This window comes from Dasypus novemcinctus, chromosome 30 (assembly GCF_030445035.2).
Source record: "Dasypus novemcinctus isolate mDasNov1 chromosome 30, mDasNov1.1.hap2, whole genome shotgun sequence".
NCBI lineage: Eukaryota > Metazoa > Chordata > Mammalia > Cingulata > Dasypodidae > Dasypus > Dasypus novemcinctus.
In genome coordinates this window covers 26,935,723-26,950,331 of record NC_080702.1, presented here as the reverse complement: position 1 = coordinate 26,950,331, position 14,609 = coordinate 26,935,723, and the positions used below count along the sequence as shown (strand labels likewise).

At 61.2% G+C, this 14,609-nt stretch overlaps 1 protein-coding gene across 8 annotated transcripts in view; it reads right to left on the bottom strand.

Moving 5' to 3' along the window:
* Positions 1–14,039, bottom strand: part of DNM2 (dynamin 2) — a 97,402-nt gene extending 83,363 nt beyond the window's left edge. For 3 of the 8 annotated variants that reach the window (XM_058290288.2, XM_058290284.2, XM_058290285.2), the window contains exon 1: positions 13,822–14,039. In XM_058290288.2, the coding sequence (XP_058146271.1) occupies positions 13,822–13,982 (161 nt within the window). In that variant the 5' untranslated portion in view covers positions 13,983–14,039. The remainder of the gene's footprint in view (positions 1–13,821) is intronic. The other 5 variants (XM_058290291.2, XM_058290287.1, XM_058290289.1 and 2 more) reach the window with 3 other exon arrangements.
* Between the last annotated feature and the right edge of the window lie 570 nt (positions 14,040–14,609).

Here is a 14,609-nt window from a genome sequence, read left to right as displayed (position 1 = left end):
TATAATGGAAACTGAGCCTCAAGGAGAGAGTGGTGTAAGTGCTGATAGTGAGAAGATTGCATACCAAAGGTAAACAAAATTTTGCCCAGCAATAGGGTAGACATTCATCCTCAAGAGCAGTTGAAATTGAAGTCAAAAGAGGCATTCCCTTGGAGTTGAAAGAAAAGAGCAGTGAAAGGGTTGTGGCTGTTGATTAGGAGTCACATTTTAAAAACATTATGGATAAATAAAATAAATATTTTAAAATTAGTCCCAAAACAGATGTGCTAAACATCTAACGTTGGTTTAAGTTTTGAAGTTTTCATCATTGAGTTGTACATTTGAAAGATGAGCCTAAAAGTATGTATTTTTCTAATGGTAAGGTCATGTTGGTGCTGATTACTGAGCTGCTGAACTTTTTCTTAATGGAGTGACATTCAAAGCCCAGATGTTTTAGAAAAAATGCAGGACCTATAAAAGAGTTCCTCAATGGGATGCAGAGCATAAATCTTCCAGATAGCACTGGTTTCTTTGAATGCTGCTCGGCTGCAGATTAATCAGAACGTAGATATACCAAGCTGCAGGTTGTGGCTGAGCTCTGCATAGTATTTTCCAGGGCATGGTGTAGCTGAGATTTAGTCCTTTGTGTTACAGATAGTCATACTCAAAAGAAGTTACTGCGGGTGTTGTTTTTTTTTTTACGACACTGTTTTGCCATTCTTCCAGCAGCATGCGCTCGCTTCCTGTCTTGTGTCACGTTTTAATTGCGGGGTGTATGTTGTTTTTTCAGACATAATGGTATTGCGTACTCAATGAGACTACAGGGGAGCGTACACATTACTTTTATACGCGCTGGAAACCCAACAATTTGCGTGACACGCTTTATTGCAGTGGCCTGCAAAACCAGCCTGCACTGCCTCCAAGGCACGCCCGGAGGAGGTTTCTTTTCCGGGTGCCAAAAGCGTCCTGAAATTACACTGTGATCGTGGTGACGGTGGCACAACTGTCACTGATGCTAAAAGCTGAACTGTACTGAAAGAGAGGGTGCCTTCTCTGGCATGTGAATTCGAGATCTCAATAAAGATATTAGTAGAAAGAAACAAAAAACACCTCCTGGGGAAGAGGTTGGCCGGGCCTCACGATGGTAAATGCCAACAGCCACCGTGAACCAGGCTCGTTTTCCCCAAGAGGGTTCGCTGTGCGTGTTTTTCTCTGGTACGTTGATGGTTTTTTCCTTTTTTTCTTTTTCTTTTCCCCCTGTATCTCAGGTAGGAGGTAGGGGTGTGGCCTGGAGCCCAGGGCAGAAAGTGTCACAAGCACTAGAGACCCAGGTAGGACTTTGCCCTGGTTCAGGAGTCCCCAAGAGAGCTGACTTAATTTTTATCCCACCCCCCTGGCCCCACCATGGCTTCCTTGCCTGCTCGCTTTCTTGTTCGTCTTCCTCAGGAGGTGCCGGGAACCAAACCTGGGACCTCCCACGTGGGAGGCGGGTGCCCAACCTCTCGAGGCCCTTCCACCCCCTGTTAACGTTATATATAAGAGGTTAATACCAGGGAATGGAATGTGGGTCAAACAACTGGGATCCCGTCTACCGTATAGGAGGTCCACGGTTTGATTCCTGGGGCCTCCTGGTGAAAAGCAAGCTGGCCGGCAAGGTGAGCTGGCCCACGAGGAGTAATGGCCCATGTGGAATGCTGCCCCGCGCGGGAGCGCTGGCCCACACATAGCAGTGACCCGTGGGGAGAGCTGATGCGGCAAGATGACGCAACAAAGAGAGGCAGAGAAGAGAGACAATAAGAGATGCCTCAGACCAAGGAGCTGAGGTGGTAGAAGAGATTGAGCACCTCTCTCCCACTCTGGAAGGTCCCAGGATCAGTTCCCGGTGCCACCTAAAGAGAAGACAAGCAGACACAGAAGAGCACATGGAGAGCAGACAGTGAGGGCTGAACGAGGGGGAGGGAGAAATAAATAAATAAATCGGGGGTAAAAAAGGTTAATATCAGAGCGATTATTTGGGCAAAAATACATCCAAAACAAACTATGGACTGTACCATATGGTAATGCATTAATAATCATCCATCAATGGTAGGGGGGGAAAAAGTATGCTAAGTCAAAGAAACTAGACAAAGTATACTACGTATCATTTGACTCAGTCTAAACAAAATATGGATACAAACAAATGACAGAGGTGGAAATCTCAAAGTTCAAGGACTCAGGACACCTGATTCTGAGAAATACTATAAAACTACAGCAACAAAGACAGCTGTGGTTCTGGTAAAAGGGTGGACCTGAAAATTCAGGGCGTGCAATTCTCTAGTCCAGAATAGCCCCCCAGGTATATGGCCACTTGGTATCTGACAAAGGTCCAAGGGCCAGGGAGGGAGAGAAAAGATGGACTTTCCAGTAGACGCTCCTGGAAAAAACTGACACCCGTTTGCAAAAGAAAAAAGAAGAGAAACGTCAGCCTTCCATCTTCCAGAAACCTGTGCTTAAACGTTTGTATCTGTTGTTCCTAGTGGCCCCGAGTGGGGGACAACCCAGCGGCCCTCGACGGGGGCCACTGTGGCCGTCCCTGCCCTGGGAATCCTCAGGAATCACAAGGACAAGGACGGGCTGCCGGACCCCGTGACGACGCGGAGGGCGCTGAGGTGCGCTCGTTAGGCTGTGAGCGCAGCCGGGTCCAGAGGCTGCACGCCTGCGTTTGTTCTGGAAGTGGCAGAACCCTTGCGGGTGGAGAGGGGATCAGCAGTTGCCAGGGCTGGGGTGGGGGGGCCTCGGCATCCTGACGGTGACGGCAGCTCCCCATATCTTGGCATTTGTCGGGAAGGTGCCTGTCACTGTACCGTCAATTATGCCTCAAGGAAGAGGAAACCCGGCGAGCAGGCTCTGTCTGGGCCAGGACACTGAGCGCGCCAAGAAATGCTGTGAAGAAGGAATCGCAGGGCGCGAAGCGGGGTGCAAAGCTGGGGCGGGGCGTAAGACCACGCTGGCATTCCCTGGCACTCGCTTCTACTTGCCCGGAGGATGTGGGAGGGCACAAAGGAAATGCTAAGCGGTGCTTAGCTACGCGGGCACTGGCCTCGCATGGCTTTACAGGTTTGTTTTGTTTTGATGATTTATCTCTCCCTCCTTCCCCCTCTCCATTGTCTGCTCTCTGCGTCCACTCACTGTGTGTTCTTCTGTGTCTGCTGGTCTTCTCATGGGGCGGCTCCGGGAACCGATCCTGGGACCTTCCAGAGTGGGAGAGAGACGATCACTCTCTTGCCCCACCTCAGCTCCCTGGTCTGCTGCGTCTCTTATTGTCTCTCCTCTGTGTCTTTTTGTTGCGTCGTCTTGCTGCGTCAGCTCTCCGCGTGGGCCGGCACTCCTGCGCAGGGCAGCACTCCGCGTGGGCCGGCTCGCCTTCCCCAGGAGGCCCTGGGCATCGAACTCTGGACCTCCCATATGGTAGCCGGGAGCCCAATTGGTTGAGAAGCATCTGCTTCTATAGTTTTTTATTTGCGAGCCGGGTGGACATACGACCTAGTCAAACGACATTCAGTGGCACCCTCTGTGCGTCCAAAGGATGGCGTAGGAAAAGGAGAGAGAGGGACTTCCCAGTGGAGACACCTGCGTGACCGCCTTCACCCAGAGATCAAGGTCAAGGTCAGTCTCATGGATGCCATGGGCAGACACTGCTCTGACTGGACGGTGGCTGAGCCAGCCAAAGGGGTGCTGATGCAAAATACCAGAAACCGGCTGGTTTTTCTAAAGGGCATTTATGTGGGGTAGGGGCTTACAGATACCAGGCCATAAAGTTACTTCCCTCCCCAAAGGCTATGTGGGGCAGGATGGCTGCCGACGTCCGCAAGGGTTCAGGCTTCCTGGGTTCCTACGTTCCTGGGGCTTGCTTCTCTCTGGGCTCAGGGTTCCTCTCTTCCTGGGCTGGCTTCTCTTTCCTCTGGGAGCTGACTTCCCGGGGCTCCAGCTTAAGGCTTCAGCATCAAACTCTAACGTCAAATACCCTCAACTGGTGGTGCAAGAGTATAATCACCCCTCTCCCACTCCGGAAAGTTCCTGGAGCCTGTTCTTCTGTGCACACACAGCGAATGGACACAGAGATCAGACAACGGAATGTGTGTGTGTGGGGAGAAAGAAATAAACAAAACAAAACAAAACAAAAACACCCTCCACTCTGTCCAGTGCCATGCCTTTTATCTGGGAGCCACCACCCACCAAGGGGCGGGGACTCAGTGCTCCAATGACATGGCCCAAGCAAAGCCCTAATCGTAACTCAATCACGCCCAGGTACAGACCAGATTACAAACATAACCCAGTATCTATCTTTGGAATTCGTAACCGTATCAAACTGCGACAGATGAGCAGGGCCCCCCCTCTACGGTCTTCTTGCCCCCATCCCATAACCTCCAGGCTCATTGTGAGAAACGTGCCAGACAAAGCCAGACTCTGGGGGATCCTGCCCGACGCCCGACTGGCCCACTTTCGAAGTCTGATGGCCATGAGACGCCAGAAGAACTCAGGACCCGCTGCGGGTGGGCGGGGCCCGAGGACAGCCGAGGACTAAACGTGCTGCGGGGCCCTGGATGGGGGTCCTGGGGGGAGACCCAGGGGACTCGAATAAAGTCTGGCTGTCGTTAATAATAATACTCGACGGGTCGTATACGGTATGTGACTATATCACAACAGGATGCCTGACAAATAAAGAGATGTGCAAGAATAGCCAGAAACAGCAGTGACGTGCAGCAGGAGAAACAAGGAGATTGAGAGGTGAACAATCTTGTCGGTCTGCTTTCATTATTGCTGAATAATGAAAATGCTCTAGTGATGATTGAAGGGATGAATACACAACTATGCGCTTCCACCGAATACCACTGACTGTACACTATGGATGAATGATGTGCTTTATTAATGTGAGCCAATGAAACTGATTTGCTCTAATAATACTCCTCCTCAGCGGCTGCTTTCTGCATCGTGACCGCGGTCCCACGGTAAAGTAGGACAGTAACGTCAGGTAGGTGGCGCTCCTTGAACAATCTTCCCAAACTTTTCAGGAAATCTAGAATTCTGCCAAATGAAAAAGTTGAGTGAAAATAAAAAGGCAAAGCAGGAACCTCTGAAAGCCTAAACGGCAGGACGTTGGGGAGAGGGCTTGTTGGTGGACTTAGAGTGGGGAGGGAGGGGGAAAGGGTCTGCCGAGGGCCTCCGGCTGCAAGAGGTGCTCTCCACGTGGCCGGTGAAAGGAATTTCCTCTGTGCCCGTCAACCTAAAGTACGTTTTCTTTTTATGATGAGTAAACAGTGGTCAACTAACGCTTAAGGAAAAAGAAAAAGGAAAGGGGAAAGAAAAGCAAGAGCTGAAAAGCACAAGCCAGCTCCCAGGTGGGCCCCTCCTGGGGAAAGCGGCGCCTCCCAGGTTCCTGGGCCACCCGGGTCCTCCCTGGCCCCTGCGCGGGGCCGGCCGGGTGGCCTCGGCTTCCGCCTGGCTGCGCTGAGCTGTGCGGCAGGAGCAGCAGCGGGGCCGTCTGGGCCGGGGGCGCCGGGCCTTGGCCCTGGCGGGGGTCCTCCCTCCACCCCTGCCCCCTGGGTGGAAACGAACAACTGAAGGCCTGCACTGCCCCTGCAGGTGCACAGCCCTGGCTGGGGACCCGCGGGGCTCGGGGACGCCCGGCCAGCGCCCCAGGGGGTGGCTCATCCCGGGCAGGTGGTCAAGCGGCAGCGTCTCCGGGTGCCTCCCCCTGCATCTGGGTGGGGGGGCCCCGGCCGCCTGCCCCTCCCCGCAGCCCCGCAGGTCCAGACATTCCCTGTTCCGATGTCAACAGCGGGGCCCGGAGGCCACCGCCGCGGGGAGCCCCCGTCTCCCGGGAGCACTAACGGGTCCCCTGGCGCCCGGGCAGGCAGCACGCACCGCAGGCAGGTCCTCCAGGTAGGGAGGGCCTCACAGGCCACGGGCCACTGCCGGGGGGGGGGGAGCCCTGGTGGCCTCACGTGCCACGGGGAGCCCAGGAGACCCCCACGCCCGCCCCCGCCAGGCTGCCTCGGCACTCCCCACAGAGAGGCTGCGCTTGCCTCCCCCCACCCCGTGAGCGCCCCGAGCCCCCCAAGTGCTCAGGCCCATTCTCAGGGAAACTCTAGGCCACGGAATTAACTCACGCAACGCCCAGGCCCCGACTACCAGGTGCCAGGACGGCGAGGGACAGACAGACCGACTCCCCTGGCCTGGAGCCGAGGCGCGGGGATGGGGACAGAGGCGGGTGGGCCAGCGTACGCCAAATGATGTCGGGGGCCGATGGGCGCGTCACGGCGGGTGGCCTGAGTGAGACGGGGGCAGGGAGCCGGACGCGGGGCGAAAGCGGGGGGGCAAGGCACCAGGTGGAGGGAGCCATGAAGTGGGGTGCACAGGCGGGGTGCAGGAGGAGGGCGGGGGTGCACCAGGCCGTCGTGCGGGCCCTGGGAGCTGGGCCTTCCCTCTGAGCCCGGTGGGAGCCAGGGAGGGTTCTGGGCAGAGGGCCGTGCCCCAGCTCAGGGGGCTTCTGGCTGCTGTGGGGAGGACAGGCCATGGGGGACGAGGACAGCAGTCAGGGACGAGGGAGGGGTGGGCGAGGGCTGGGGTGCCCACAGAGGAGGTGACGAGACAGTGGGGTGCCGCGCACATGACACTCCGCCCGGCGCCACAGCCACCCGTGCCACCCCAGCGGGGCGCAGGAGGCGAGGGCCCCCAGCTCCAGGGCCCTCACGTGTCCGGGTTCCGATCCCGGGACTGGACACCCAGAAAGCGCCGCGGCGTCCACGCCAAAGGCAGGGAAACGGACGCGCGCCCCTTTGCAGAGCGGAGCGCTACGCAGCCGTGAAGGGGGAAAGGAGGTGCGCCGTGCCAGCGCCCACGGCCAGGCTTGCTGCCCCCGGGAAGGGCTCCCGGCTGCACTCCTGCCCACAGGGGCCTCGGCTCTGGGACCGTGCCCGCCACACACCGTGGCCTCTTTGGCCGCCACCTCCCCCTTCTCAGCCAGCCCCGCGCCCGGCTGTGGGGCAGCGTCCCCACGGGTGCGCACTGGATGAACATGTGGGGAGCCGGGGGCTCGGGCCCCCCGCCCGCCTCTCTCAGGCTGTCTCATCTGGGTGACACGGGTGGCACTCAGCAGGGAGCCCGGCGCCCGGAAGGGCCTCAAAGCCCTGGGGAACGCACAGTGACGTGGGAGGAGGGCGCGGCACGGGCGTTCCCACGGGCACCCGTTCCAGGAACGCGAGAGGCCACCCTGACGTACGAACCGGACCCCGAGAAACCGGGCCAGGGGGAGAGGGGAGGCCGGAAAACCCAAAAGAGCCAGCAGGGGCACGGGCCTGGGCCGTGGGGACAGGCCTGGCCACGCGGAAACGCAGGGCCCTTGCACGAGCCCGTGCCTCAGTGTCCCCACGCGTGCACGGGGTCAAGGCCCGGCTTCGCGTGGTGCGGATCACGGCCGTGGACAGGGCTGTCGCCGCCCGCCGGCCCTGGGCTCCTCTCCGCACCCTCCTGGCCGCGCCAAGCAGCCGTCGCAGATACAGCAGCGTGGAAGGACCCACGAGACGTCCCGGGTGGCGGGCAAAGAAGTTGTCGACGTCAGAAAGAGGGGGATCTGGTTTTGGAAAAAAGACGCGCCGACGGAGAACCAACCCACGGCAGTGCTACGGGTTTTCAATAGGTGAACAGAGAGGCACGTGAGGGCGAGGGCTCTGGCAGGACGCGCTCCAAACCGACGACGGTGCTCCCACATGGAGGCGAGGACAGGCTGCGCGGCGTGTGCTCTACCCCTTCCCACTGGAACGGTTTCCCTTTCACAAGAACACCGTCCTCGCGTTGCGCTTGTGTAACTGAGGTTCAGGGAAAGGAGGCGTGCGGCGGGCAGCACGCTGACCCCGTCCCCGCTGCTTCTCGCCTCTGCCCGGCTCCTGTCCGCGTCCTCAGCGGGCACCCGGCTGGAGGGGCGGGTGGGGCCTCTGCACCTGCCGTGCCCTCTCGTGTCCTCGCTGGGCCACCACGGGTCACCCCACTTCCTGCTCTTCTCTTGCTTCAGCACGTTCTGGCTCGTTGAGCCGTTCGGCTGTTCTCTGTCCGTCCTGGCTCCCGCTGGCTCCCCAGCACCCGATGCACAGTAGGTGCCGCTCAGCACGTGCCGGTCGGACACGGAGCCACCGGCCTCGACGGGTCCTGAAGGCCGCGCGCCCTTCCTTCTGGGGGGCCGGGGCGTCCACCACTGCCCCCCACGCCCACTGCCCCGGCATGCCTGGCTCTGCAGATGACAGACCCTGGTGCAAGTCACCCAGCGTGGCCCCGTGTGACTCCAGGCTGGCCGCCCTCCCTGGCCTCGGTTTCCCCCCCTGCCGAGCTGAGAGTGGCTCCGGTCCACGGGGCTGCTGGGACCAAGTGGTCAGCTCGTTCACGCAAGGCCCCTGGACACAGCACAGGGTCACTTCCGCACAGACATGGGCTCTCGTTCTTTCATGAACACCCAGCAGTAGACGACACGGAACCGGCGGCGTCTCCCTGGGGCGGGGGTGAGGGGCTACCTGAAAACCCCTGCCCCCCAGCCACCGCACCCAGCCGCCAGGACTCACGGGCACCCAGGACACACACGGAAGCAGGGATCTTGTCAACCCCGGAGGCGAGGCAGTGTTTCTCTTTCCTCCGGGTGGCAGCTAATGCTCTCGAAAGGCGGCATTACGGGGCCGCCTCTCTCCAACGCTCTAACACAATCCGGGCTTAATTACAGCCTGCGCTTGGCACCCGCGGTGCATGAAGGCTGAGCGGATGTTCCCGTGCTGGTGTGGTTTTTTTCCCAGCCGTGGAGGGGGGCTGGTGATTTCATCGTTTTCATTCAAATCAGGCGTGCAGGTTGGCAGGCGCTGCCTGGAGTCGGAGGCAAATGCCAGGGGCCGGCCTCTTCTGCCGGGGCCACCTCTGGGACCGTCGGCCAGGCCGCCCCCCGCTCGCCCAGAGGTGAGCCCGCTGGCTGGAGGAGAGCGGCAGCTCGTGGCCCTGGGGAGGGCTGTTCCGCGTGGACAAGCAAACTCCACAAGGGCCCTCGGGCCGCCCGGCTCCGAGCTTCGAGGAAAGCTGTTTTCCGGGTTACAAACCCCAGCCGGGGGGCGAGAGCCAAGCGCAGGCCGGGCCGGGAGGGGCGAGGGTGGGCTACAGCCTTCTGAAGTGCCTGTGCCCTCAGGGCTGTTTCCAACACAGGGGCGGGAGGCGGCCCGGGCCGTGCGGCGCCTGACACCCTGACCCAGCTCTCCCGGCATCCGAGGCTCTTCTAGACCATTCTGAGGCGCTACTTCTGAGTCTGGAGGTATCGTCTGTGCAGCCAGTTCCCGCTTCAGGGGCGTTTCTGCGCCCCCGTTCCCACCACCATCCACGGGGACGGGGATAAGGGACGCTCCTGGTCCAGCAGCTGTTTGCAGCCTCAACTCCCACGGGGAGACCCACGGGGGAGACCCCCCGCCGGCCGCTCAGGACCCCGGGAAGGGGGGTCTGTGTGCATCCTGAGCCCAGCTGGGTCCCTGGAGCCCGAACTCTCCCGATGGGCACCGCGACGCATGTTTGCACCGAAACGATGCTTTGCTTCTGTTGACCAAAATAACGCGTTCCTTTCCTTTAGGGAAAAAGAGATTAATAGCTGACCGTCACCGGGTGCTGACCCAAACCCCAGGATCACAAAAGCCCCTGCAGGGATTCGCTTATCGGAGCCTCAGCCCACTCCCGGGGTGGGGGGGGGCACTGGAGCCCCATTTTCCAGGTGAGGAAACTGAGGCCCTGAGATGGGAGGTGGCGCTCCCAGAGCCCCTTCCTGCCGGCCCTGGTGCCAGGGACCTCGTCTCCGAGGCGCACTTGGGCCTGCCCCAAAGGAGGGGCAGTGGGAAGGGCAGCCGCGCTCCCAAGTAGGGTTAATCAGCTGAGACCGCGAGGGGAGCAAGCGGCCGTGGGGTGCCCATGTGCCGGGCCAGCAGGGCCCCGAGCCCACCGCCCTCCAACAGGCAGGCCCTGGGCGCCCTCCCAGGTGCCAGGAGGAGGCCCCGCGGCCCGGACGCAGCACCCCAGAGGGACGGATCACCCCAGACCGAGGAGCAACACGGCTGGGGGTCTGCTCAGCGAGAACAGGTGGCTGGAACTGGGATCAAAGGCGCTCGACCGAGGGCGAGTCTAAACTGGGTGGGACTCCTCGGTGGGCCCAGGACCTCTGAGCAAGACCCTTTCGGAGCACCTGGGCAGCTCTCCCTGGCTGGGCGCCCACCCTGAGAGCTCCCCGACCTCTACGGTATGCAGTCTCCCGCCTCAGGGCCTTTGCACGGCTGCTCCCAGGGAGGTGCCCTGCGTTATCTCCAGGTGGCTCTTCCTTGGCCTCCTCCAAGAACCGCCTGGAGCTGTCACCTTCCCTGACCCCCTCTGTAAGGTTGCCACGCCCCCTCTCCCTTTATCCACCAAGAACTAGTGTGATCTCAAATAACCTTACCACCCTAAAACCCTAATTCCCACTTCACAGATGAAGACACTGAGGCCAGAAGGCGGGGAAGCACTTTTTGCCTCAGGTCACCCGACTGGAAACGGATGCAGTGATCAATCCCATTTCCTGGCTCAGCAAACTGAGGTCCAGAGGGAAGCTTCACTGGCTCAAGCCCCAGCCACCTCCTGCTCTTCCCCCCAGGGAAAAAATTCCCAAGCCCCTCCTCCTTGCCTTCCACCACCTCCTGGGGCTACGGGGTCACAGGAGAGGGAGTCTTGCCCGCCCTTTGCCATCAGGCCACAGGTTTAACTTCTGGTGCACAGTCTCTCAACTCCAAGGCTTCCAGGGCCAGGAGATGGGCGTGGGTGAGCACTAGGGAGTGGTGGGGACTGCGGCAACTCCTGTTCTGATGGCAGCGGCTGCTGCTTCGGAGATTCAGGCAGGGAATGCCAAGCATGGCATAGGCCCAGCCAGGCCAGATAACAGCGACCCTCCCAGGAGCAGCCAGGAGTCCAGGGCCTTTCGCCCGGTGCCTTCCAAGCCCTACCTGCCTCGACATGCCAGGTCCCCAGGGAGGGTCCAGTTATCGCCCCCATTTTACAAGAAAGGAACCAGAGGCCCCGAAAGGCCAACTCAAGCAGGAGCACAGGGCCTCGGACGCAGAGCCCGCCCGACTCTCAAAGAGCGCGTCGTTCTCCTAGCACCGCGGCAGTCCGGATTTTTGATGGGCAGTCGAGTTTTTTTAAAAAATACGGACAGCTGAATAAAAACAAAACTTTGTAAACACCGGGCAGGTGAAACAAAAGGCCCAGCAGGCAGGCAGGCCCTGGCTCCCTGGCACAGAGCTGGGCCAGCTGGGCCAGTTCTGCTCCGGCTACATCCTCCTCGGAAAACCCGTCAGCAGGGGTTGGTGAAGTGGGAGCAGCCCAGGTGGGCCCAGCTCCCCGGGCTGGTCACAGACCCCAGGGCACGCTCTCCTGGTGGCTCCTTGAAACCAGCCACCCAGCCACCGTCCAGGTGTGCGACGGAGGGGTGGGGGCACAGGCTCGGCGCTGGCGGCACAGTTTGGCCAAACTTACGAAAGAAAGCGGAGGTGGGATCCCAAGTGCGGGCCAGTCCCCTCGTAGCAGGGCTTTGCAGCTGCCAGGCCCTTTGCACCTTCCAGAAATCCAAAGGATTAAAGCCCTGTTTGAGCACCCTGCACCCCAAAAGAGGCCATTTCCCAATTCTTGTTTTCGGGCACAGAACGCATGCCTTTTAACAACCGTGGGGAGAAGGTGCCACAGGAGCTGGCGGGTCAGGGGACAACCGGGGTGGGCAGGAGGGGAAGGTGAGGGGCAGAAGGATTGAGAGGGGATGGGAAGAGGGAAGAGATCCTGGGGGCCGCACCCCAGAAGCCCCATTCCTCACTGAACAGCCTCAAGGAAGAATGCTCAACTCTTGGAGCCTCAGTTTCCTGCTCTGTACAACAGGGATTCCAGCCTCCAAAGGCTTAAATGAAACCCCGGGTGTGCCCTGAACAGACTCTGTCATGCGAAGAACCAGCCGGGGAGAAACGGCCCCCCATCCCTGTCCTGCAGACCTACTGTGCGCCGGGCACGGCGCTAAGCAAGCCCTCCCCGCGCGCCATGCTACCGCATCCTCGCAACAGTCTCCCCTGAGGGACCCTTGCCCACCTCAGGAAGGGAAACTGAGGTCGAGCAAGCCGCGCCAAGCAAATGAAACGGACAGCGCCTTCCCGGATGCCCAGCGCCTGGCTGACCCCGAGGCCACACCTTTCCGCCACATTAGAGCGAGGGCAACGTGCCAGGGACAGAGAGCACGGGAGGAAGTTCACGGCTGGACTCAGCGGCCGACCCGGTGGCCTTGGCAAGTGGCGAGGCCCTTCCGAGCCTCCCTGCTCGCGGCTAGGATTGGGACGATAAAGAGACCAGCGGCTCATCGCCAGATTCAAGAGGCCGAACGAAGGAAAGGGGGCCGCCCCGGGCCTCCTAGATGAACATCACGCAGCCACCGCCAGGGTCCCTCCCGGAATGGAGAAGTAGCCGCACGAGTGGCAGGCGGAAGGGCAGGAAAAGGAAGGCAGAAGGGGCGTGGAGAGGAAAATCCTCCTTCCTGAGAGCCTGCTCTCATTCATCATCAAGCGCCCAGAACAGGAAACGTGCCCAAGGAACAGATGGGACAAACTGAGGCTTCTCGAGGCCTCCTGTCCTCCTCCCCTTGCCAGAGGGGGGCTGGGCCAAGACAGACGCAAAGCCAGGGGCTGCTGGGGCCAACAAGGAGGTGAACGATCATCAGGGCAGACAGAAGGATCTGCTCGGAAAACACGAGCCAGGGTTCACCGGGGGACCGAGGCAGAGGACAGGGCTCCCCGCGAGGTGGACCAGCTGGGGTCACCCGCCAGCAGGACCCACGCCCAAGTGCTAAAGTCCGCGGGAGGGGCACGGATGGGCAGCCAGGCGGCACAAGTCATCCTGGACAAACCAGCCAGACAGCAGAGCGGCAGCCCTGCGGGGCTGGACAGATGGACAGGGAAGCTGGGGCGGGGAGGACCCACAGCCGGCCAAGCCTGACCGCAGGGGGGCTGCTCCATGCGGATGGGGGAGGGGGTGCCCCCCCATTCATGAACCTTCAGCCATGAGAAGGGGTCCCCCCTCCTCATCGATCTAGACGGACCGGAGGACAGACAGCAGAGCGGCAGCCCGGCGGGGCTGGACAGATGGACAGGGAAGCTGGGGCGGGGAGGACCCACAGCCGGCCAAGCCTGACCGCAGGGGGGCTGCTCCATGCGGATGGGGGGGGGGTGCCCCCATTCATGAACCCTCAGCCATGAGAAGGGGTCCCCCCTCCTCATCGATCTAGACGGACCGGAGGACAGACAGCAGAGCGGCAGCCCGGCGGGGCTGGACAGATGGACAGGGAAGCTGGGGCGGGGAGGACCCACAGCCGGCCAAGCCTGACCGCAGGGGGGCTGCTCCATGCGGATGGGGGAGGGGGTGCCCCCCATTCATGAACCCTCAGCCATGAGAAGGGGTCCCCCCTCCTCATCGATCTAGACGGACCGGAGGACAGACAGCAGAGCGGCAGCCCGGCGGGGCTGGACAGATGGACAGGGAAGCTGGGGCGGGGAGGACCCACAGCCGGCCAAGCCTGACCGCAGGGGGGCTGCTCCATGCGGATGGGGGAGGGGGTGCCCCCCATTCATGAACCCTCAGCCATGAGAAGGGGTCCCCCCTCCTCATCGATCTAGACGGGCCGGAGGACAGACGGCGCGGAAGGGCGGGGGACCGACCCCCCGGGCCCCGGCACGCAGGCGCCGCGGCGACAGGGCGCGCCCCGCCCGGGCCCCCGCCCCCGGCGCGCTGGCTCACCGGCCCACGAAGTTCTCGAGCACCGAGCTCTTGCCGGCGCTCTGGCCGCCCACCACGGCGATCTGCGGCAGGTCCAGGTGGCAGCTCTGGCCGATGGAGCTGAAGGCGTCCTGCAGCTTGTTGACCAGCGGGATCAGCTCCTCCATCCCGCGGTTGCCCATGGCGCCGGCGGCCCCGAGCGCCCCGCGCGCTCCGCGCCCCCCCCCCCCCCGGCCCTCAACGACGCGGGGCCGCGGCCGTTGCTCCCCCGCCCGGGCCTCGGCGCGACGTCCTCCCGCTCCCGGCTCGGCCTCACGGTCGCCGCCTCATCCGGTTCGCAGGCGACACCCGACCCCAGCGACCTCCCGCCCCGGCCCCCGCCCCCGCCGGCGCCCCGAGCCCTCCTCCGCGCGGGCCCCGATTGGCGGGGCCGCCCTGCCACTCCGGCGTACGAGCCAATGGGAGGCTGGGCACGGGCCGGCGGCTGGGCCGGCCTTCCCTCTGGAGACCTTCTCGCGGGCTCATTGGACGGGGAAACTGTCGCTGTTGGGCAAGAGCCAATGGCGGCGGGAGGAGAGTTGTCAAGGCTGGGAGGCGGGGCTTCTGGAAAAGACCGCCCATCGGGGGGCTTTCTGGTATGTTATTGGCGAAAGGACCCGCCAGGCGACAGAGCCGCCAATGATGTTAGGGCTCGACTCTTGGACGCTGGTTTGTCCCTTCGCGCTGCCTAGTTCCCTAAAAATTTCCCATTGGTTGATATAAACATCACTCCGTTCCTCCAGCCAACAGAGCAAGAGAGGGCGGGCCTT